Source organism: Stegostoma tigrinum, chromosome 1, assembly GCF_030684315.1.
Source record: "Stegostoma tigrinum isolate sSteTig4 chromosome 1, sSteTig4.hap1, whole genome shotgun sequence".
Lineage (NCBI taxonomy): Eukaryota > Metazoa > Chordata > Chondrichthyes > Orectolobiformes > Stegostomatidae > Stegostoma > Stegostoma tigrinum.
Window position 1 is genome coordinate 3698517 of NC_081354.1, and position 24026 is coordinate 3722542.

General features: G+C 44.5%; 1 protein-coding gene across 3 annotated transcripts in view; it reads left to right on the plus strand.

The window, feature by feature from the left end:
* Positions 1 to 24026, plus strand: part of LOC125450951 (electrogenic sodium bicarbonate cotransporter 1-like) — a 223375-nt gene that overhangs the window by 123157 nt on the left and 76192 nt on the right. For all 3 annotated transcript variants that reach the window (XM_059648092.1, XM_059648140.1, XM_059648179.1), the window contains one exon: positions 19120 to 19202. In XM_059648092.1, the coding sequence (XP_059504075.1) occupies positions 19120 to 19202 (83 nt within the window). The remainder of the gene's footprint in view (positions 1 to 19119; positions 19203 to 24026) is intronic.

The window sequence follows — 24026 nt, forward strand, 5'->3', positions numbered from 1 at the left end:
GAGAGAAATGGTGATAATGCTCAGAGCCCAGTGACCCTTCTTCAGAACAGAGCAGAAAACTTTGTTAGCTCCATTGACCACTCCCCCTCTCAACAGTGGTTTTTTGTGGGGGGGGGTGGGGGGAATGTGAGTTCCCGGTTTCCACACCTCCTTTGCGTGAGGAATTGTTTCCTGAAATCACCCTCAAATATCCTGACTTGAATTTTACGTTTCTTGCCCTGTGATCTGGAGTTTTCCCCCAACTCTGTTGACCCAATTAAAGCCCAATGTCATATGAAATGTTTCCATCAGATCATTCCTCACGTTTCTAAACTCACACCACATCTGCACAGTCAGTTCTCCTGAATTAACCAGTCTAGCCACAGTGCAGAGCTCCTGCCTCGGGCCAGGCTCCCACAATTAAATGCACTTACTCCAGGTGAGTTCTGACTGACCTACATCACTGAGCAGTACACTTCGATCAGAAAGGGTGGGATTGCAATTCACAAACGGTTTGAGAACAGAAACACTGAGGGAGTGCTTCACTGTCATGGGGTTACCCATTGGCTGAGATGCTACCCACTCCGTTGAATGCTAAAACTCCCATTTTGAAGAAACGCGGAGGTCTTCTTTCTTACGTTCTGGCCAATATTTTATCTCTCAACTGACCTCTCTGAAACCAGATTATTTGGCTTATTGTTATGTTCTTCTGTGGGATCTTGCTCTGCCCACAGTGATTGCTGAGTTTCTGATATTGTACAATGACACGTTCAAATCAGCTTCATTGGCTAGAAAGTGCTTTGGGATGTTATAAGGCATTGAAGGGTGCCATATAAATGCAAGTATTTTGAGAGTAAACAATCAGCATCTAAATTTCTAGGATTTGTTGACCTTTAATATTCACTGTTCCTCTGTACAGGAACTGTTATCAGTAAAGCAACACTAAAGTTTCAGCTGCCTGATATTCTTTGATTCTTATTGAAGTGGCTACAATCTGTAATCCAGAAATGATTGATGGGAATTGTTCTGTACATTGTCAGAAATGGTAGTCATGATGTGGAAGCGCTGGTGTTAGACTGGGGTGGACAAAGTCAGAAGTCACACCACACCAGGTTATAGTCCAAGGGGTTTATTTGAAAGCACAACCTTCCATAGCTCTGCTCCTTCCTCAGGTATTGTGTGGGACAGAAGATATTCAGACACAGAATTAATAAGCAGAAAGGTGACAACCCTAAATATGGCTCATTGACCACCTCCTTTATGAATCTTTAATCAGTTAGAAAGGAGACACAGGTTTCTATTGATCAAAATGCAAATCCCAGAATTTCTTTCAAATCATTGCCCTGAGATAATAGAACATAGAACATTACAGCGCAGTACAGTCCCTTCAGCCCTCAATGTTGCGCCGACCTGTGAAACCAGTCTGAAGCCCAACTAACCTACACTATTCTGTTATCATCCATATGTCTATCCAATGGCCATTTAAATGCCCTTAAATGTGACGAGTCTACTACTGTTGCAGACAGGGTATTCCACGCCCTTACTACTCTCTGATTAAAGAACCTACCTCTGACTTCTGTCCTATATAATTAAAGATAATTAAAGATTTTAACAGTGTATACAAGAGGTGACATCTCAGGTCAGACAATACATTTTGGGTGTGAGGCCTTGTTTATAATCTGTTTGTGTTTTTAACCTGGAGTCAGCTGGTTTTATTTTTTTGAACAAAATAGAATGCATCTGCAAAGCTGCTTGTGATCTACTTATAAATTCTGTGTCAGTATACCTCCTGTTCCACACTACACCTGAGGAAGGAGCAGAGCTTTGAAAGCCAGTGTTTTCAAATAAACCTGTTGGACTATAACTGGTGTGATTTTTGACACTGTCTGATACGCACAATCTCTGTCCAAAGCCCTTGATGTAGAGGCAAATTTTGCACATTTCAGAGACTACATTAGACTGAGGCACTCTCCCCCTCCCTTCCAACCATTGACCTGCATTAGATCCATCAACCACAGGACCGTTTGGTAAAATTGCAGTTACACTAGGAGGACTGTGTGCATTTTTGTCTCCATATTTAATAAAGGATATATTTACATGGGGGTAGAGGTAGTGGTAATGTTTCTGGACTAGTAATCCTGATCTCAGGCGAATGTTCTGGAGGCATGGGTTCAAACCACACTGTAAGCACACAAGAACTAGGATAGGAGTAGCCCCTCAAATCTCCTCTCTCATCTCAGCCTCCAAGCCATCCCCCTCTTCTGGCCTGCTTCCTTTAACTCATCAGAGTCTGTGGAATAGAAAAGGCCATTTGGCCCATCAGGTCAGCACAAGTAAAAAACAAATGTATATATATTCTAATCCTATTTTCCAGCCCTTGGCCCACTGCCTTGTTTGCCTTGGCATTGCAAACGTAGTTGGATACTAATCACACATTTCCACACACAAAGGGTGGGAGAGCTTTCGAACTCTCTTCCGCAAACAGCAGTGGATGCTGGAACAGTTGTTCATTTTAAACCTGAGAGAGAGAGATACAATTTTGTGAGGCAAAGGTAGTAAAGGAAATCGACCACAGGCAGGAGTATGGAGTTAGGCCACAGATCAGCTATGATCTTATTGAATGATGGAACAGGATTGAGGGACTGAATGGCCTACTCCTGTTTCTATGTTCCTTTACGATTAAAAATCTGCCTATCTCCTTCTTACATATATTCAGTGTCCCAGCATCCACCACACTCTGGGAGAGTGAATTCTACAGATTCATGACCCTTTGAGAGAAGTCATTCCACCTCATCTCTGTTTTAAATCTGCCAGCCCCTTATCCTAAAACTATGACCTGTCATTCTAGATAAACCACATGAGGAGACATCCTCTCTACATCTACTTTGTCAATCCCCTTCAAAATCTTACAAAGTTCAAATTGAGTGAGGACAGAATTCAATTCTCATCATGACAGACAGTGTAATTTGAATTCTGTAATAAAAAGTATCTTAATGAATTAAGTATTAGTCTAATGATGACCATGTGACCATGCTTGATTGCTGCAAAAACCCATCTGGTTCACTAACGTTCTTTAGGGAAGGAAACTGCCATCCTTACCTGGTCTGGCCTACATGTGACCCCAGACCCACAGCAATGTGGGTGATTGATTCTTAATTGCTCTCTGGGTAATTAGGAATAGGTAATAAATGCTGGTTTGTGCAGTAATGCCCACATCCTGTGAATGTTCACTAGACTAGTCTCTGGGACAAGATGGTGAATAAATTAGATTTGAGGTGGCATGGGAGGTGATCTCACCGAGAACTCAAAGATTCTGATGAGGCTTGACAGGGTGATCTCTGAGAGCCTGCTCCCCACCCAGAGGGGGTGAATCTGGCACAGAGTCTCAGAATAAGGGGCTGAGCCTTTAGGTTTGAGCTGGGGTGAAACGTCACTGCTCAAGGGGCTGTGAGCCTTCGGAGTATTTAGCCCAAGATGGTGTTGGAGGAGGCAGGGAAGTGGAGGCTGCAAATGTGAGATAATCACCAAAAAACCCAGGAGAGAATTCCAGAGAAACCAGAAAGTGGTGAGAATGTGAAAAACACTCCTACGAAGAACAGTGAAGGATAGCAACAAAAACAGAAGTTGCTGGGAAAAGCTCAGCAGGTCTGGCAGCATCTGTGAAGGAGAAAACAGAGTTATTGTTTCAGGCCCAGTGATCCGAAAGGTTCTGAGGAAGGGTCACCGGACCCGAAACATTAACTCTGTTTTCTCCTTCACATATGCTGCCAGACCTGCTGAGCTTTACCAGCAACTTCTGTTTCTGTTCCTGATTTACAGCATCCACAGTTCTTTTGGTTTTTATTTAGTGAAGGGTAGTATATGCACAAATAAGGGGAAGATAGATAAATACCTGAAGGAGAAAATGCAAAATGCAGATGGTTGAGATGAAGAGAGATAGGACGAGATTCATGTGGAGTGTAAATGCTAGCTCAGTGAAGATGGGCCAAATGGCCTGATTTTGTGCTGTAAATGCAGCTTAATTCTCCAGTATAATATAGCCAGTGGCTTCAAGAGCAGGTCAGAGGCAGAGAATTCTGTGATGAATAACTCAACTTCACTGCACTCAAGAAGCTCAAAAATATCCCATAAAAAGCAGCTGGCTTGACTGATATCGAATCCACCACTTTAAACTCACTCCAACACTGACATTTGGTATCAGCAATGTGTACCAATGATGTACATCTTAACCAGCGCTGGTTCTCCATAAAATTAATGCTCTAGAACTCATGACCTCTGCCAACCAGAAGGACAAGGGCAGCAGATACATAGGAACACCACCCCCTACAAGTTCCCCTCTAACCCACTCACCATCCTGACTTGGAAATTTATCGCCGTTCCTTCATTATCACTGGGTCAAAATCCTGGAATTCCCTCTGTAACAGCATTGGGGGTCCAACCACAGCACATGGACTGCAGCAGATCAAGAAGGCAGCTCACCCCCACCTTCTCAAGGGATAGGCAGTAATTGCTGGCTCAGTTTATAAAGTTCACATCCTGTGAACGAACCGATTTAAACAGAAAGAGTGAGGTCGTTCCCCTGGCAATCATGTAATATTTGTCCCTTAATCAACATTATTGTTAACACCTCGCTGTTTATGGGAGATTGCTGTGGGTATTTCCAACATCAAGCACTTCAACATGGAAGCGCTTCATTGGCTACAAAAGCCCTTTGGATCGTACTGGGGTTATTAACATGTTTTCTCTTCCACCTCCCACTGGAAAACCATTCTCCTTATTTCCTCTTGTAAATCCTTCAGGATTCAGAACAACCTCTCTTTAACTGTCTCAGCTCCAAGAAGATCAACATCAACTTCTCCAGTTCGAAGAAAAGCAAAATAATCGTAACAAGTACAGAAATTGCTGGAAAAACTCAGCAGTTCTGGCAGTTTCTGTGGAGAGACTGAATATTTTGAGTCCTTTTCTGAAGAAGAGTTATATTAGACACAAAACGGTCACTCTGTTTCTCTCTCCATGCCTGCTGCCAGACCAACGGAGTTTCTCCAGCACTTTCATTCTTTGCTTCCAGTTCCATGCTCACAGACTGCAGGTGCAAGTGAAGCATTTTAATATGTTGAGTTTTGACAGAATGGAGGGGAAAATGATGTTGGTATCACATCGGATACGAAGGAAGAAGTGTAGTAGGAAGATTGTTTAATTCAAATTGTGAATCCATCGCTGAATGTATTCATTTCTGTCTGCAGTTTATGTGAAAGTGATATCAGTCCTCTGATGAAGGGTCTAGGCCCGAAACGTCAGCTTTTGTGCTCCTGAGATGCTGCTGGGCCTGCTGTGTTCATCCAGCCTCACATTTCGTTATCTCAGTCTGACATGTTGTGGGAGACCTGCATTATCACAAACGAAACCTTTCGTACTCTGAGTATTGTCTTTTTCATGATCACTGACAGTGACTGAACGGAAAGTCTCATCCCCTTTGTTTCTGGCCGTGTCATTTGATCTAAGTGTTGACGTTCTCCCTGTACCGCTGCCAGTAATTAATGAAAGATTGGACAGTTTTGATGAGGGAAAACCCATCTGTTAGCAGGAACTGTCACTGTTGCCTCCTATGAGTGATTTCTCACCTCATTGTTTGAGGGTCACTTCCCAGTCACACTCAATCTGCTCAGTGGCAACTTCAAAGGCACTTTCAGGTGAGGGGTAGGGGGAGGGGGTTGGGGGAAGTGTGTGGGGTGTTGGTAGGTGGTTGCAGGGCCCGTGCTGGGAGAGTGCAAGTGAAGCCACAAGCTGTACTTCCGCGGGGACGCCGTGTCCTTCTGGTCTGTAGGGCTGTACCATCAGTTGCTCCCAACGGGAGACCAGTTGACTCATAGAAACTGAGGTAGGCTGTATGCGAAGGAAAAGGCTTTAAATAATCAGAGGTGGCACCGCTGCTGCCCACAGGCAAGGCCTACAGAACTGTGGCTCTTGGATGTAAAAGCCATGCGGAGTTGGAAAGAAGGCAGCCTCAAAAGGGAAGTTGCAAAATCTCCCGGGATACATGGGTCTCAGGAAACTCAACTTGCAACGCAAAGGCACACCGCTGAATTTTAACATCAGATATGACCAGCCTTTGGGTACAGTCGTTAGTGAAGGGATCCAAACTGTGCTTCATGGCTCAAACCTGCCTCCGGCCCAATCCAGCCTGGTTACAGCTGGGGTTACAAGTGGTCCACATGATATTAACCCACTTGAAAAAGGTGGCTTTACATACTTGGGGGTTGATGATTGGGTGTTTCCCAAATACCAGGCAACCCTGGCATCTTCTAGAAACATAGAAACTGGCAGCAGGAGTAGGCCATTCAGCCCTTCAAGCCTGTTCCACTATTCAACACGATCATGGCTGATCATCCAACTCAGTCACCTGTTTGTGCTTTCTCCCCCATATCCTTTGATCCCTTTAGCCCTCAGCACTGTGTTTAACTCCTTCCTAAAGTCATAGAGTCATAGAGACATACAGCACAGAAACAGACCCTTCGGTCCAACTCATCCATGCCAACCAGATATTCTAAATTAATTTAGTTCCATTTGCCAACATGTGGCCCATATCCCTCTAAACTCTTCCTATTCATGTACCCATCCAGATGCCTTTTAAATGTTGTAATTGTACCAGCCTCCTCCACTTCCTCTGGCAGCTCATTCCATACACACACCATTCTCTGTGTGAACGAGCTGCCCTTAGGTCCCTTTTATATCTCACCTTAAACCTATGCCCTCTAGTTTTGGACTCCCTCACCCTGGGGAAAAGACCTTGGCTATTCACCCAATGTAAGTGCCTCATGATTTTATAAACCTATATAAGGTCAGCCCTCAGCATCTGACACTCCAGGGAAAATAGCCCCAGCCTATTCAAAATCCCCCTGTAGCTCCAACCCTCGCAACATCCCAGTATTTATTCAATGTTTTGGTTCAACCACTGTCCTTGTCAGAGAAATTGACATGGTTACGGTATTGAGCTCAATGATCATATCGAATGTTCAGAGCAGCTTTGGGAGGGGCCGAATGGCCTCCAGCTGTTCCTACCTTCTCTGTTTCTCTTGTACTGTAATGATTCACAAAGGCATCTTCTCCAGGACAGTAAGATACAGCCAATAAACGCTGGCCTAGCCTTTATCCACTGAATGTAAAAGTCTCTGATTCTGGGCAGAACACAGGAAGCAGCATTGCGCACCCCCCCACCCCCAGTTTCCTGATTGAAAAGAGAAGCTACATATTCCCCCGACTGAGAAGGTCACATCAGCCTCCTCCCTTGGTCACATTGGTTCAACAGGTTCAGTTAAAATTCCACCCCTAGCATTTGTTCGATATGGATAACATACCAGAGAAATTATTTTTGTTGAGACCTCCACAGCAAGACGTTGGGTTTCAAAAAGCAACACGTCCTTAAACAAATCTGAATCAAACAAGCCTTCCAGAATGCCTCCTGCACAAAATAATCGAACCTGGCAAGCTGAACTTTCTCTCCAGAATTCACCTCAGTATGTTTTCACTGAGACTGCACAATGTGCCGCCCTAGAAAGGGTTAATGAGCTCCGAAGGTACTACACCCTGAACTGAAGATATGAGTGTTGAACATTTTGTCAAGATGATAGGAAGGTATGTGGGAAGGAATCAAAATAATGAAAGCAATGTGAAATAGCCCTGACATTGATGCACGATAAATAATCGCTGAGTTTCCGATGCAAGGGCTCACAGACTCTGTATCATGTCAGCAAAAGGTATGAAGCCAGTGATTAGGCAGATGGTCTCCTGAGGAAGAGCCACTGAACCAAAACACTAATTTTCATTTCTCTCCGCGGATGCTGCCAGACCTGCTGCGATTTTCCAGAGATTTCTGTTTTGGATTCCAATTTACAGCATCCACAGTTCTTTTGGTTCCTACCTTCTCTGACTGTAGCCCACTTTCAAGCATCCTCCTTCGTCCTAGGCCTCTTAGCCTCAGTCCTGTGCTAATATCATCTGCGGTCTCTCACCCATCGTCCCTGGGCTTTTATTAAGGACCATGACAGTGGGAGTGTCCCACATCTCGCTGGTCTCTATCTTAACAATCTGACTGACTAGTTCCAGTGTCCTGCCTTGCTGTTATTCCCTGACCTTGTGCACATTAGAAGGCATGAGGATTGCCACAGCAGAACAGCTGAGTCCACACCCCAGGTTATGACTATTTACTGAACACAGCCAGCTGCTTGGAATGGTGAGTGAGATGTGGGAATAACTTTGCCTTTGCCCACGCCCTATTTGATGGGGGTGTGTGACCAACAACAGATCGAGGGTTCCTTTGCTCACAAACAACTCCTATTTCTAGGATAAATATAGCATTTAGAAGTGCCCTTGTGATACCAAGACACATAGGGCTATGGGCTAAGTTCTGGAAAATGGTATTGGAGTAGTTACATGTTTGTTTCTGACTGGCACAGACTCGATGGGCCAGAAGGACTTATTTTCCTGAGACTCCTATGACTATATTCACCCAATGCTCGGAGGATCCAAATAAAAGAAGAGAGTTTTAGAAACCTTGCAAACAGGAAGGGGCCATTGTGCCTTTGGAAGTACAGTTACACTTCCTGTTAACTCCCTTGTACAGACCTGGTACTGATCCTCAAATACATCTACAGCGCCCTGTAAATCATCAATGGAATCCGCTTCACTCTCCTTTCTAAAGTGACTGTCCAGGATCCCAACCATTCTCTAAGAGACGGGAATCCTTCTTCTCTCTCTCCCGTTCTTTTGCCTGTGGGGGTTTGAAGCCATGATTTATGGCATTAACTCACTGCCAGAGGGAGAATTTGTCCATCTCTCCATCAGAGCTCCCCCCGCCATTCCCTTGGAAAACTCCACTTGGTCACCTCCCTGTCCCAAGGAAAACAGTCAGAATGTTTCCTCGGAACTCAATCCCTCGTCATCGACAGGATCCTGCTAAACCTTCTCTGTTGATGATGATGGGATAGTGTAGGGGGATAGGCTTAGATTAGTTCACAGGTTGGTGCAACGTTGAGGGCTGAAGGGCCTGTTCTGCATTGTATTGTTCTATGTTCGGTGTTCTCTTCCTGAATCCACAGTGCTCCTGATGAGGCCAAACCTGTTCCTAATAAAGCTCCACCATGATCTATATCAGCTCCATGTTTGTGCTCATAAACCCAGTGACCCGTTTTCATCTCCATTCATCAAAGTACCCTGGTACCTTGGAGGATTTGTGCATATCAATATCCAGGACTTGCGTAAACTTTGCTAACTATTCCGTGGACATGTCTTTCTGATAAAATCCTCCTAAATTCTATCACTTTGGAATTCTCTTCCTCAAAAGGTGGGGAAAGCAGAGTTTTTGAGTCTTTTTACGGCAGAGTTGGGTAGATGCTTGATAAACAAGGTGGGGTGAGGCAAAAGTATGTCAGGAGTGCTCAGGGATAGATTCGTCAGATTAGCCGTGATCCTTTTAGATGAGGGAGCAGGCTTGAAGCGCCACATGGCCTCCTGCGGTTCCTAATTCATGTATATATTCACATTTCTCCACGTTGAGCTCTATCTGCCACTCCAATCCTCCGGCTGTTTCTCATTTCAATTATTTATAGTGTAAGAAAGAATCTGCTGAAATATCAGGTTTAAGCAGTTTAGCCGGTGTTGACTCCACTTTGTATGTTGCTATCTAATGTGTACGAATCTGTTGGCAGTACTGTTCTCAGAGCATACTTAGCCAGAATAAAATCCAGCAACCACGCAGATGGAACCTGAAACATTTCCAGTCTTGCTTTATCGCTTTTTTAAGATGGTTTCACTGCATCTTTGGGAAAGGGTTTGTGTTTTTTTCTCAATTGGCACGATGGTCATCGCTATTAAAGGCATAAAGGCCAAGAGTAGGGAAGTTTTGCGAAGCATCATAAAGCATGGATTTGATCCTCAAGCAGTGTATTGTGTCTAGTCGGGTACAATACACTTTACAATGGCTTTGAAGGTGTTGATGAGGCTATGGAAGAGATTCAGCAGAATAGAGAGTTCCAGTCCTGAAGGAGCATTGTCATATAGAAATTTGAGGACTTGTGTCTTCCTGCAAAAATGACATCTGATCAAAATGTTTCATCTCGCACTCATCAGGACTGATGCAAGAATGCCAAATTCCAAAGGGAACAACTGTTTATACTCCATGTGAAACAGGGTGCTGCTTGGTTGGCAGTTGGACCCTGATTGGTTGATGTATTGCCTTTGAGGATACAGGGGGGAACATTTACCTCAAAGTTTCTTTTAGAGACGGAGAGCTATACAACGCGAAACAGACCCTTCAGTGCATGCGTCCATGCCGACGGGATATCCTAAATTAATCTAGTCCCATTTTCCAGTATTTGGCCCATATCCCTCTAAACCCTTCCTTTTCATATACCCATCCATGTTGTAATTGTACCAGCCTCCACTACTTCCTCTGGCAGCTCATTCCATACACACACCACCGTCTGTGTTAAAAAGCTTCTCCTCTGGTCCCTTTTCAATCATTCTCCTCTCACCCTAAACCTATGCCTCTCTAGTTTTGGTCTCCCCTATCCTGGAAAAAAGACCTCGGCTACTCACCCTATCCGTGCCCGTCATGGCTTTATGAACCTCTACAAGGTCACACCTCAGCCTCCATTGCTCCGGGGAAAATAGCCCCAGTTGATTCAGCATCTCCCTATAACTCAAGCCTCCAACCCTGGCAACATGCTTGTAAATCTTTCCTGAACCCTTTCAAATTTAACAACATCTTTCCTATAGCTTTGGGTGTAGAAACACAGGGAGTTGGAAAAAGAATGGGGACTTGAGACTAATTGAATTGGCCTTTGCAAGACTAGTGCAGACTCAATGGGCAGAGTGGCCTCTTCCAGTGCTGGATTGTTTGCTATCCCCTGGTCCTGCTGGGATCTGTTTAAATCCTTGTGTTTCTCCAAGCTTGGGAACATGCCATGGATGAGTTGGATCATGGGTCAGTTTCCATGTTGTATGACTCTGTGGCTCTAAACAACATTTCTTTATTGCACGCTGATTTGGAAAAGATCTTTGAGAAATTTCTAAACCACTAAAAGGGGCAACAAGAGAAGCGTTTCTTCAAGTGGAAGGTCCTTCAGTTTTCCAGTTTATTGTTGGGAGAAATGAGTGTAGTGGAATTAATTGGCAAAGGCATGAATCACTTTACAAAGCTGAAACCATGGGACGTGGAGTACAGTCAGCAATCAGGAGCTGTGCAGTCTCTCCTGTAGTCCCAGACCGCCTGCCTGCCTCCCCCACTCTTCGACTTCCTTTAATCACTTCAGCTGATTCTCACTGTTGACGAAGTGGTTGGGATCGATCTGCATTAATTTGTTTCTCAGAAGCTCAGCTTTGTGTACACCGTACTGGTTTGGACTGATCACTGAATGTTGGGGAAGTGACAGTCTGGCGGATTGGGTGGTAGACAGTGCAATGCAACATACTGTTCGGTAACCATTGGTAACCCAGCAAGGGGTACAGGTAATCTATGATTCTTCAGTTAAAATCAGTGTACAATCATCAGCAGAAATACAAAGGGAGAAGTGAGGTCCACACTGAGTCGCTGATATATTGGATGCCAGACCGGGGGAAATTGCAGATCTATAAATACCTTTCAACAGGAAACGGAAGAAATATCTTGACAAAAATTAGATATAAATCTCAAACAGAGCAGGGGTCAGATTTAATGCGAACTTACAAAAGAATTGGATAGCATTGGGAAAGGGAATATTTACTATGAGGGAAGAGGGAAATAAATTGGATAATTTTCCCCAAAGACCTTTCAGCATGATGGACCAAATAACCTCCTTCTGAGCTATAAGAATCAATGACCTTTTTATGTTGTCAGTGAGGACCATTAATGGCTGATTAGGGGTGTGTGTCATGTGTGCATGTGCAGGTGTGTGTGAGATGAGGAGCAGTAAATAGTGTGTCTGAGGACAGTACACCCATCACTGCGGACAGAGCGGTGACTCAGAGCACCTCTTGGTATGAAGTTAAGATTCTCAAGAATGCAGATGCATCTCTCACACCTTACTGTTGGTGTGATTTGGCTTTGTCTCACCTGAGCCTTGTGTTCTCAGTGCTAATCTGTCTATGTACCCAGTGAAAAAAAGGCAAATAGGGTGTGAAGTTTCTTCACACAGTTTGCACATTCCTGAAATCTGTAAATAGAAGGTGCAAAGGCCAGAAATTCACAGCAAATCCATCAGCAGCTATGAGGCAGAGTCAGCATTTCAGAGCCCGACCCATTGCTTAAAGGGACCTTGCTCCACACTCTGAGACCTGCTGATTATAAAGTCCAGAAGAAATCCGAACAGGAGTAGGCTGTTCGGCTCTTCAAGCCTTCTCCACCGTTTAATAGGACCACAGCTGATCTGACACTCCTCACGTCCACTTTCCTGTCCTTTCCCCAGAACTCAGGATTTCCCCAACTGAGCAAGAATCTATCTATCTCAGCTTTAAATATCCACAGGGGCTCTGCCCCCACAGCTCTCTGTGACTAGGTGTTCCAAAGACTCTCAACGCTCTGAGAAGAAGAAATGCCTTCTCATCTCAGTATTAAATTGGTGCCCCTTTATTCTGAGACTGTATTCTCTGGCCCTGGACTCTCCCATGAGGGGGAAATCCTCTCAGCATTTGCCCTGTCAAGCCCCATAAGAATCTGATATGTTTCAATGAGAGCATCTCTCATTTTTCTAAACTTCAGTGAGTAGAGTCCCAACCTATATAATCTTGGCTCATAAGAAGATCTCTCCATACCAGGGAACAGCCTCATGAACTTTTCTGAACTGCCTCCAATGGAATGAGATCTTTCCTTAAATAAGGGGACCAAAAGTGCTCACAGTACTCCAGACATGGTCTCCCCAGCAGCTTGTAGAGTTGCAGTAAGACTGGCCTACTCTAAGACTCCAATCACCTTGAAATAAGGACCAACATTCCATTACCCTTCTTGATCACCCTGCTGCCTGTGTGCTAGCTTTCTGTCGTTCACATACAACTTCCCCCAAGCCTGTGTGTGTTGCAGCTTCCTGAAGTTTTGCTCCATTTAAATAATGCAGTGTTCTTTTGTTCTCCCTTGAACAACCTCACATTTTCCAAAATATATTCCATTTGCCAGCTATTTTACTGATTTACAGAACCCACCAATATCTCTCAACAAACTTCTGAAAGCCTCAGGCTCCAAATGTGTCTCCAAATCTTTCATTTCAAATCCCTAACATCTCACAGATTTTATATTCCCAAAGGTCAGTGCTAAAAACTGTCCCTGCGATTTCTCAGATAAATTGATACATTTCATTTTTTAAAACAATATTTATTTTAAAGAATGTGGTTCTTCAGGTTCTAGAATTGCTGACATTTAGCGAGGGGATTGTACCATAAATGAGTAGCATTTTCATTCTGTTCTCTGTTGACAGAGATCTTTCTGTGTGCACGCAGTAAGTATTGTCGGTGTCAAGAGAACTGGCGTACTGATTCACTCAGACTGACACATAGCAGAGAGTGTATCTGCACACCTCAACAATAAGCACTTGTCCCAAACCAGGACAGCTCAACTTTGCAACGAAGCCTGTTACTCCCTGTTTTTGAACTGCCTGTTCTCCCTGAGGCCGAAGCATTGAGACATGGATGGTATCTCACGTTGGTGCCTCAGTCATTATCAGATAGGCCAAACACTTCAAATGGAAGAAAATTTACAAACTTCTGTACTGTCTCAGAAATCTTGAGGTGCAGGGGAGGCAATGGCATCATTGAATCCTTACAGTGTGGAAGCAAGCCATTTGGCCCATCGAGTTTACATTGACTGTCTGAAGAGCATCCTACCCAAACCCACACCCCTTACCTTATCCCGGTAACCCAGCATTTCCCACGGCTAACACCCCTAACCTGCACATCCCTAGACACTACAGGTGATTTCCCAAGGCCAATCCATTCTAACCTGCACAGTTTTGGACTGTGGGAGGAAACCCACGCAGACACGGGGAGAACATACAACTCCACACAGACAGTCGCCTGAGGCTGGGACTGAACCCGGGTCCCTGGCGCCGTGGGGCAGCAGTGCTAACCATTGGGCCACCATGTCGTCCACTACTGCCTCACAGTGCCAGGGCGCCAGGCCTAGTGGTATTATCACTGGGCTGTTAATTCGGAGAGCTGGATCATAATCTTGGGGCCTGGGTGTGAATCTCACCACGGCAAGTGGTGGAACTCGAGTTCAATAAATATCTGGAATTAAGAGTGTGTTGATGACCGTGAATCCATTGCATTCTCTGTGTGTGTTTCAGATTCCCAGCATCTGCTGTTAATTTTAGTTTTACTGCATTTCAAAGGTCGTAATTTTTAAAAATTCATTCATGGCATGAGGGTATCACTGGCTAGGCCAGCATTTATTGCCCGTCCCTAATTGCCCAGAGGGCAGTTAAGAATCAACCACATTACTGTGGGTCTGGAGTCACATGTGGGCCAGACCAGGTAAGGATGGCAGTTTCCTTCCCTAAAGACCATTAGTGAACCAGATGGGTTTTTCCAACATTGGCTGTAAGGTGTTTTGGGACATGTGGAGGTCATGAAAAACCAGATTAACAGCCCCAATCAGGGAACTCATATTCTAAACCCTCCAGCTACCTGACCTTGTGACAATCAGGACACTCATCTCTGTTTTAAATTTGTTTATTTGTAAATATAAATGCAAGTCTTTCTTTTCCTCCCTCATTATGTCCCTTAGCACAGGTCTTTCCTACAAGTGAAACCATCTTTTCCGCATCTACCTTATCAAACTTCTTCATAATCTTGAAGATATCAGCTCACCGCTCAGTCAGGAAGAAGTCCCAGCCTAAACAATTCCTACTGATAGATATATCCTCACAGTTCTGGCATCATTCTGCTCAATCGTTCTTCAATTTCCCCAATGGCCCCACGTCCCCGAGCCCAGAACTGTTCACGATGTTTTTAGAAGGCGTGGCGGGGTGTGGAGAGAAAGCAGGAATGTAGCATTTAGGGAGAGGATCAGCCATGATCATATCGAATGGTGGAGCAGGCTCGAAGGGCCGAATGGCCTACTACTGCTCCTAATTTCTGTGTTCTAGGTGCGATCAAACCCAGATTCTATACATTTAACACAGCTGAATCTCAATTAACCTGTTGCAGAATGTGAAGAAAAACCCTATTAAGCTATGGATCCTTAAACTAATCTTCAGAATATTTAAATAGCTGCAGAGCCCTCCCAGTGCCCTGAAGAAATGAAAAGCACCAAATAAATGCAGGTTTTCTCCTTTGCCTTAACTAGACATCTAATCGAGGCTGGAAAGGTTCACCAGACTGATCCCAGGTATGGAGGGACTGTCTTATGAGGAGAGGTTGAGTGGAAAGTTCCAGTGTTCATTGGAGATGAGAAAAATGAGAGGTGACCTGATTAAAACACACAGGATTCTTAAAGGTCTCGACACGGTGGATGCTGGGAGCCTGTTGCCTCTTGTGGGGGAGTCTAGGACCAGAGGACATTATCTCAGAATAAGGGGCCATCCAGTTAGGATGGAGACAAGGAGGAATATCTTCTCTCAGAGGGGAGTGAATGTGTGGAATTCTTGACTACAAAGGGCTCTCAAGCTGGATCACTAAGTATATTTAAGGTTGAGACAGATTTTTAATCAAGAAAGGCAATCAATGGTTATGGGGAAAAGGCAAGAAAGTGGCATTGAGGATTATCAGATCAACCATGATCTCATTATGGTGGAGCAGACTCGATGGGCTGAAGGATCTTGTGTCTTGCGGTTGTTACTGCCATTACTGATATGTACCAAGATATTTCTTCATGTTTGTAATTTTGCAACACAAAGGAAATGCGTATTTGGATGAGGTACAATACTAATTCATTGAAATGATATTAGAGCTGAAAGGGTTAACATATGGTGGCACGTTGTATAGATTAGGCTTAGTCTCCCCAATATTTGAAGGTTCAGGCAGTCAAATTGAGATTTTTCAAACAATTAAAGGATTTGCTGGGCAGAAGGTGAGAAGCATTGTCTTGTGGTGGAGTGGGCAGAACATTCAATTCAAGCCCAGTTGACGTGGGATCAGGGAGGCACAGTCTCACAGCACGGCCAGGGGAAATCAAGAACTCGGTGACCCAGAACACCACTGATTTTGGGGATCCATTGGAAATTTCCAAACTGACATTAGTAGGTTTTCTTTGGGTGTGAGTATAAAGGGTCACAGAACCAAAATAGATCATTGGAGTTGAGATCAATCATGATCTCATTAAAAACGTTCTAAGGAACAGAGTGTAGAGACAATGTGACCTCGTCCGGGTCCTGTGTTCCTGAAAATAATAATAGAAAACATGTGCTGGAGGCTTGAAACAGAAAGAATCAATGCTGAAGGAAACAATCCCCAGTAGAGTCCGAGAGGCCTCTGCTCACTGACCGACCCAGTGTTTGTCCTTTGCCTGCAGCCTCTGACCAAATGTGTGTTCCCAGTGTGTTCTTGGTTTTGAGATTTCTCTGAGCAGGCCCTGTTCTTGACAGCAAACAGTATGAAGTAACTGGCCGCTCCTTCAACTTCATGTAGGGTGTTACTGCAAACGCAAGATTCAAACTGTTCTTAGTGTCTAATCCTCTAATTGATTTAATTATACACGAGTTAGCAATATGTCCACGTCCCACAATAAATGTAATTATGGGATGTGTATCCTTTGTCACTGAACTTCTTTGGTTACAGAGTATGATCCAGACCCTGTCTCAAAGTGCAAACAATTAATCCTTGAGCCCATTAATACCCTTAATTCAGACATACAGGAGCCATTTTACATTGACTGAGAACACACGGGGTTGGAGTTTGTATCACGTTGGTCTGCAGACTGTCATAGGGATTTTGTTTTAGTTGAGTGCTGGTTTATGGCCAGAACTGGCAAAGCCAATGTGTTATTGCCGAAGCTCAATTGCCCTTGAGAATGTGGTGATTGGCCTTAGCTCCTTCACTATTACAAACGGTTCAGGAAAGCAGCTCACCACCACCTTCTCAACAACAAGTAAGGATCAGCAATAAATACTGACTCTGCCAGTGATGCCCACATTCTGTGAAAGCATTAAAAAAATGTCTGTATGGTGAAGGTGACACGGAGTATCATCAATACAATGCAATTAACACCAGTTATTGGCCATCTTCAATAAGACAGATTCTAATGACCTCCCCTCAGTATTTTAAGGCATTATGATCGCTGACCAACCCATTATCAATATCTTTTGGCTGATGCTGTTTGCGTGTGCTTGTTATCCTTGATTTCCTGGGAGATAGAGGTCATGGGGTTGGTAAGAATGGGCTACATGAGCAATAGTGACAATGTGTAATGTCAACACTTATTTCAGAAGCAGAATCTGCGATTGGAACAAAGTGGACATCTGATGAGGGTGGGAAGGGGCTCAGTTATGGAAAGAAAGATAAGCTGGAATTGCAACTCCCTTCTTCTGTACAATAAGCTGTTTGGACCCCTATTACCGAAATCATTAAATTGTGTTCTTCATGCTCACACCTAGCCTTGCTGCAGTGACCCAGAGAGTTTGCTTTGTAACATAATCTGCAATGATCTTTTTGGAGGAGCCCATTGATTTATATTTGGCAGCGGACGTCCTATGGGCTGTCAGTGCTGAGGTCATGCATTGCTACGCACAGACAGAGTGACAATGCCCCATCCATTGGATATTGTTTCTGCCTTTTCATGTTGAAGTTTCCCTTTCTAAAGACTGCAGCAGCTGAATGGTTAAGTTTCCAACGTGGTGTATCCATATTGCTGCACAGTACACAACAGAGTCATGTTGTCACAGCCACTTGGACCCTCTGAGTGTGACGTAACATACACCACCATCATTTAACATCAAACTGTAGGATTCAACACAGGAGGCCATTCATCCCATCTTGTCTGTGAAAGAAATAATGCAGTAGGCCCCATGTGGAGCTTCGTCTTGGTAGTTCTTTAAATTTCTGCTTTTCAACTATTTATCCAGTTCCCTTTGGAATGTTCCTGAAGAAGCTGCTCCCATTGCCAACAGGCAGCGTGCACACAGCAATGTGATGTTGGTTGAGAGATAGATATTGGTTTGGAGACTGAGGGGAACATCCTTGAGGAGGGTGGGGCAGTGGGAGCTCTATTACCTCCACCTGCATGAGCGGGCAGGGCCTTGGTGTGAGAAATGTAACTCTGCAGTGTGGCATTGTACCCTCCGAGCTTCCCTGCTATGGCCGTGATGTGGAGGTGCTGGTGCTGGACTGGGGTAGACATGGTGAACATGTGATGAGGCTTCACCTGACAAAGGGGCAGCACTCAAAAAGCTTGTGATTTCAGACAAAGCTTTTGGGCTATAACCTGGTGTCATGTGATTTCTGACCTTATCCCTTGGTTGTGAGTGTGCCTCAGACATTAGGCAATGGAGTTAATTAGACAGCGGTCCCAATATTAATATTAATGACCATAAAATGACATAACACTCATTATAGCCTTTGAGGGAGCAGTGGTTTAGCAATTATGTTGTCTGTCATGAAATCTGGAGGACTGCAATCTGGGCACATAGGTTCTAATCCCAACAATTGACAATGGATTCATAATCAGCATTAGGCTCTTAATTCCAGATGTTTATCGAATACACATTCCGCAATCTGCCGTGATGGGATTCGAACCAAGGTCTCCAGAGTGGGGAGTCTATGGAACTTTCTGCCACAGGAAGCAGTTGAGACCAAAACATTGAATGCTTTCAAAAAGGAGTTAAATATGATGTTTAGGTCTAAAGGGATCAAGGAAATTGCCAGAAAATGACTCTGGACTGAGTTGGATGATCAGCCACGATCATTTTGAATGGCAGAACAGGCTTGAAGGGTCGAATGACCTATCCTGCTCCTAATTTATGTGTTTACCTATTTACACTCAACCTGTTTTCCATATTGCATGATCATAAATTCCAGCACCTTACAAATCATATCCTCATTGATTTGATGGTGGTTAATGTAAGGCAGTTGTATCCCAGGATAAACCTACTGCTGGTGGAATGCTGGAGGTGCATACAGAGTTTCTCCAACAGGGAGGGAGAGGTGATGTACTTTCCTGAACCTTTTGCATTGTTTTCACAGGTGCTAATTCAAGCTTTCATTGGAATGACACTGACTCAGCAAATCCAACCATCGTCACTATGGTCAATAGCAGCATTCCAGTGGTAAGTGCTCACCTGTCACCCTGCTGATGATAGCTGTCATCCCATACAGACCGAGAATGGGACTGTGGTGCTGAGTTCTCATTGGCGTTTTGCTCACTAGGTCTGTCCCAGTTGCACTCAAAGAATAGGGCGGCTCGGTGGCTCAGTGATTAGCACTGCCGCCTCTCAGCGCCAGGGACCCGGGTTCGATTCCAGCCTCAGGTAACTGTCTGTGTGGAGTTTGCATGTTCTCCACGTGTGTGTGTGTGTGTGTGTGTGTGTGTGTGTGTGTGTGTGTGTCCTCTGACAGTCCAAAGATGTGTAGGCTAGGTGGATTGGCCATGCTAAATTGCCTGTAGTGTTCAGTTGGACGTGTTGGGCCAAAGGGCCTGTTTCCACACTGTAGGGATTCTAATCTTTTATTCAGTTGAACGCCACACAGTTTGATGAATGTATGTGTAAATGCTGACAGAACCTGTTATTATGTTCCCCTTCTCTCTGCCATCCTTAAAAACACTAATTGAACCCTACCTTCTTCACAAAGGTCATCAGTCCTGAAATCTCAGATAACAAAGTGTGAAGCTGGATGAACACAGCAGGCCAAGCAGCATCTCAGGAGCACGTGCTCCTAAGATGCTGCTTGGCCTGCTGTGTTCATCCAGCTTCACACTTTGCTATCTTGGATTTTCCAGCATCTGCAGTTCCCATCATTTCTGATACGATTAGCCCTGAAATCTCCATGTGTAAGCAGAAGTTTGAAAATTGCTCCTGAAGTGTCCTTGAATGTTTTCGGAGAATCATTCATCAGAGGAGGTCTTTTGACCCAGTAGGCCTGCACCAACTTTCTAAATGAGCTACCCAGTAGTGCCATCCTTTTACTCTATACCCAACATGGTGGGCCAGCACGGTGCTCAGGGGTTAACACTGCCACCTCACAGCACCAGGAACCTGGGTTCACTTCTAACCTCAGGCAACTGTCAGTGTGGAGTTTGCACATTCTCCCCGTGTCTGTGTGGGTTTCCTCCCACTATCCAAAGATGTGTGGATTGGGCCATGGGAAATGCAGGGTCACAGGAAGAGAATAGGGGAGTGGGTCTGGGAGGGATGCTCTTCAGAGGGTTGGCGTGGACTCGATGGGCTGAATGGCCTGTTTCTGCACTGTAGGGATTCTATAAAAACACACTTCTGCACTCTTTATCCTTCAGTATTTAGTCAACTCCCTTCTTGAAAGTTGCTGTCGAATTTTTCCCTACAGCCCTTTCAGGCAGATCACAGCAAATCATTGCGTTAAAATAATTTGCTCCACCTACCTCAGTTTTCTTAAATCTGTGGTCTTTGGTTACTGACCCTCCTTGTTTTCTCCTATTTTAACCCAATCAGTCTTCATAATTTTGAGCAGCTGTATTAAGTCATTACTTGGTTTAACATCAAAGGCACTAGTCGAATGCAGGTTCTTGTTGGTGGATTCGGGGCATGCATTCTTGTGAGAGAGATGCTGGTAAAAGCTGAATTGTCAGTTTGGTGCTGGAGGTGGTTGGCTTTCTGAAGGGATGGTGTTTGTCTAGGCTGGCTACAGCCTGGCCCCAATTATACCATGTGTGGATTAGCTGAGAGTTACCTGCAGTTTCCCAATCACCGTCAAATGTTTTACTGAGAGATCTGGAACAGACTGCCCCTTCACTCCTCATTCCCCGTGACTGAGTTTTTTCTGTAGTTCACTTTACGGGTTCCATCTTCTGAATTTTTATTTAAATTACAGTATTTCATAGAAACATTGACAGTGGGAGCAGGAGTAGGCCATTCGGCCCTTCACCATTCAGTATGATTTGTAACTCAGAACTCCAGCCTAATATTCTGGAGATGTGGGTTCAAAACCTATCAGGGCAGAAATGTGTATTCAGTAAAATCTGGAATTAAAGGCTGGTCTCAGAGTCAACCTTCAGGTGGGAGGAGGATGCAGAGACACTTCAGTGTGATAGTAAACAAGCTGAGGGAGTGGGAACATGCATGGACGGTGATATAATGTGGCTAAATGTGAGGTTTGGGAGCAAAACCAGGTTTTATTAAGAACATGATGACAGATTGGGAAAGGAGGGGATGCAATAAGACCTGGGTGTCCTTGTACACTAGTCGCTGAAGGTAAGTGTTGCGAGTGCAGCAAATGGTGTGTTGACCTTCGTAGTGAGAGGATTGGAGTACAGGAACGTGGATGTGTTCCTGCAATTATACGGAGCCTTGGGTGAGACCAAATCTGGAGCATTACTGTGTACAGGTTTGGTCTTATCTGAGCAAGGATGTTCTGGTGATGGAGGGAGTGCAGTGAGGGTTTACCAGTCTGATGGTGGGACTGACGTATGAAGAGAAGTTCAGTCCATAGGCATTGTTTCTACACCACATTCCCCTTTACATAGAGTGTTAGATGTTGAATCTTTGATTAGATTCACTTTCTGTGTTTCGGCATAGCCCAACCGAACAGTTCTGACACTGTGATAACAAGGTGTAGCGCTGGATGAACACAGCAGGCCAAGCAGCATCAGTGGAACAGGAAAGCTGACGTTTCGGGCCGAGACGTTGTTTCTTTCCTGTACAACCCCTTGCTACCAGACTGCTGCAGTTGTTTGAATTTTTAATGGTTTGCCTCTCATGTTATGTGCTTTGAGCCAGCTGTTTTGTCAGAAATTAAGCTCGCTGTGACCCACTCATTTCAACCAACATTTACGAGGAGAGAAACCGAGAAAAAGAGAAACAAAACAAGGGGCTTCCAGAGAAGTTTCTTGACCTGCTAACTGCCGAGCAGAATGGACATGAGGAAAAGCTGGAGAAACTCAACAGGTCTGGCAGCACTGCACAGAGCGAAACAGCAGTAATGTTTCCAGTCCAGTGACTGTTCTACAGGATGTGTTGGGGGGCTGGAATTTCTTTGTCCTCTGAAGAAGAGTCATATCACAGTTGAGATGTTAATTCTGTTTCTGTCTCCACAAATGTTGTTGAGTTTCTCCAGCAGTTTCTGTTTTTATCACAGTGACCTGCTTTTCTCATAAACTGGAAAGGAGTTTGAAAATAAATCCTTTTACTCTTTGTAAACAGCCACAGTGACACGAAATGGAGGAGAATTTGGGGTGAATGTAAAAGTTAGCATTTTATCTAGAATATAACAGTGAATGCAGGAATGGGGAGAAGGCCACTCAGCCCCTCAGGGGTGTACTGTCATTCAAATAGTCATGGCTGGTCTAAATATTAATTCTGCTGACCCAGTATATAACGGTTAATACTGTGACTGAACAGAAAAATGTCAATGTCAGGTTTGAAATGTTCACTTGACCCCCTCCCCACACCCCAAACCCTCAGCAGCTTCTTAGGAGGAGGAGGGATTTTCAGATTTCTGCTTGTCTTTGTGTGAAGAAGCGCTGCTTTTTGAACAAGTAGGCTGAGGTTTTAAAGTTCTGACCCTCAGTTCTGGATCCCCACTCCCACCAGGGGAAATAGCCTCTCTCTTCTGACCCTATCAACCCTAAAATCATCTGAAATGTCTCAACTCATCCTAGTCTCCTACACTTGACAGAATACAGCCCTAAACAATGAAACCTGGCTTTGTAATTTAACCCTTGCAGATCTGGTCTCGTTTCAAATGTAGAATAGAAATGTTCACAAGCTACATTACCTCGGTATAGTGTCAGAGAGCGGGGGAGGAAATATTTTCCAACAGCGAAGCTATTTCTTCAGAACAGAAGATCAGGGATTTTCTTTTGTACTTGTCTGAAGCAGCAGGGACATCATGTGACACTGCAAACTTTGTTCTGTGAAGCTAAAGGCCAAAGGTTCGGCTACCAGCTTGTGTCTACTACTTAGCTTCAGATCATTTACAGCAGAGAGGGGGCGAGGGAGTGAGGGGGAGGAAGGGCGAGGGGGAGAGAGAGAGAGAGAGGAGTGAAAAAGACAGAATCTTTACAGACTCAAAGTCATCTTCACTAACTTTGTGGCCTGACAAAGAACCACTGATTGAAAACTAGGGGGGTAGGTTCATGCACAAAACATACCATTTAGGAGCAGAAAGAGCCACATGGCCCCTGAACCTGTCCTGCTATTCATTAAGATTGTGGCTGACCGGATAACTTATTGCCTGGCCCCTGATAACCTTTAACCTCCTTGCTCATCAGGAATCTACCAATCTATGATGGAAACCGAAGGAACTGCAGATGCTGTAAATCCGAAACAAAACCAGACGTTGCTGGAAAAGCTCAGCATGTCTGGCGGCATCTGTGAAAAGAAATCAGAGTTAATGTTTCCGGTCCAGTGACCCTTCCTCAGTAATGATAGTAGCTGGGAAAATGTTGGTTTATATGCAAAAGATTGGTTGGGGCAGAAGGTAAAGAATACAAGATAGTTGGGGACAGAGCCCAAAGAGAGAGAAGAACAGTTGAACAGACAAAGGAGTTGATAATGATCAGGCTGGGAGGGTGAATAGTTGTTAATGGGGACTGTTAGTGACTAACAACAGGGGGTGTGTAGTGGCAGGCTGTGTGGTAACAAGGCCTGGTGTGTGGGGTGGGGGGGTGGGACATGGGGGAGTTTAGGCCCTAAAATTATTGAACTCAATATTGAACCTGGAGGGCTGCAGGGTCCCCAAGTGGAAAAGGAGGTGTTATTCTTCCAGCTTGTGCTGAGCTTCGCCGAAACACTGTGGGTTTACAGTGGATATTAGTGGCCAGTGTATCCCCATAGATGAAAACAGAGATGTCGAGGAAGGGGAGAGAGGAATCAGAGATAGACCAGGTGAAAGTGATGGAAGGATGGAAATTGGAAGCAAAATTGACAAAGTTTTCCAATTCCAGATGAGAGAGGGAA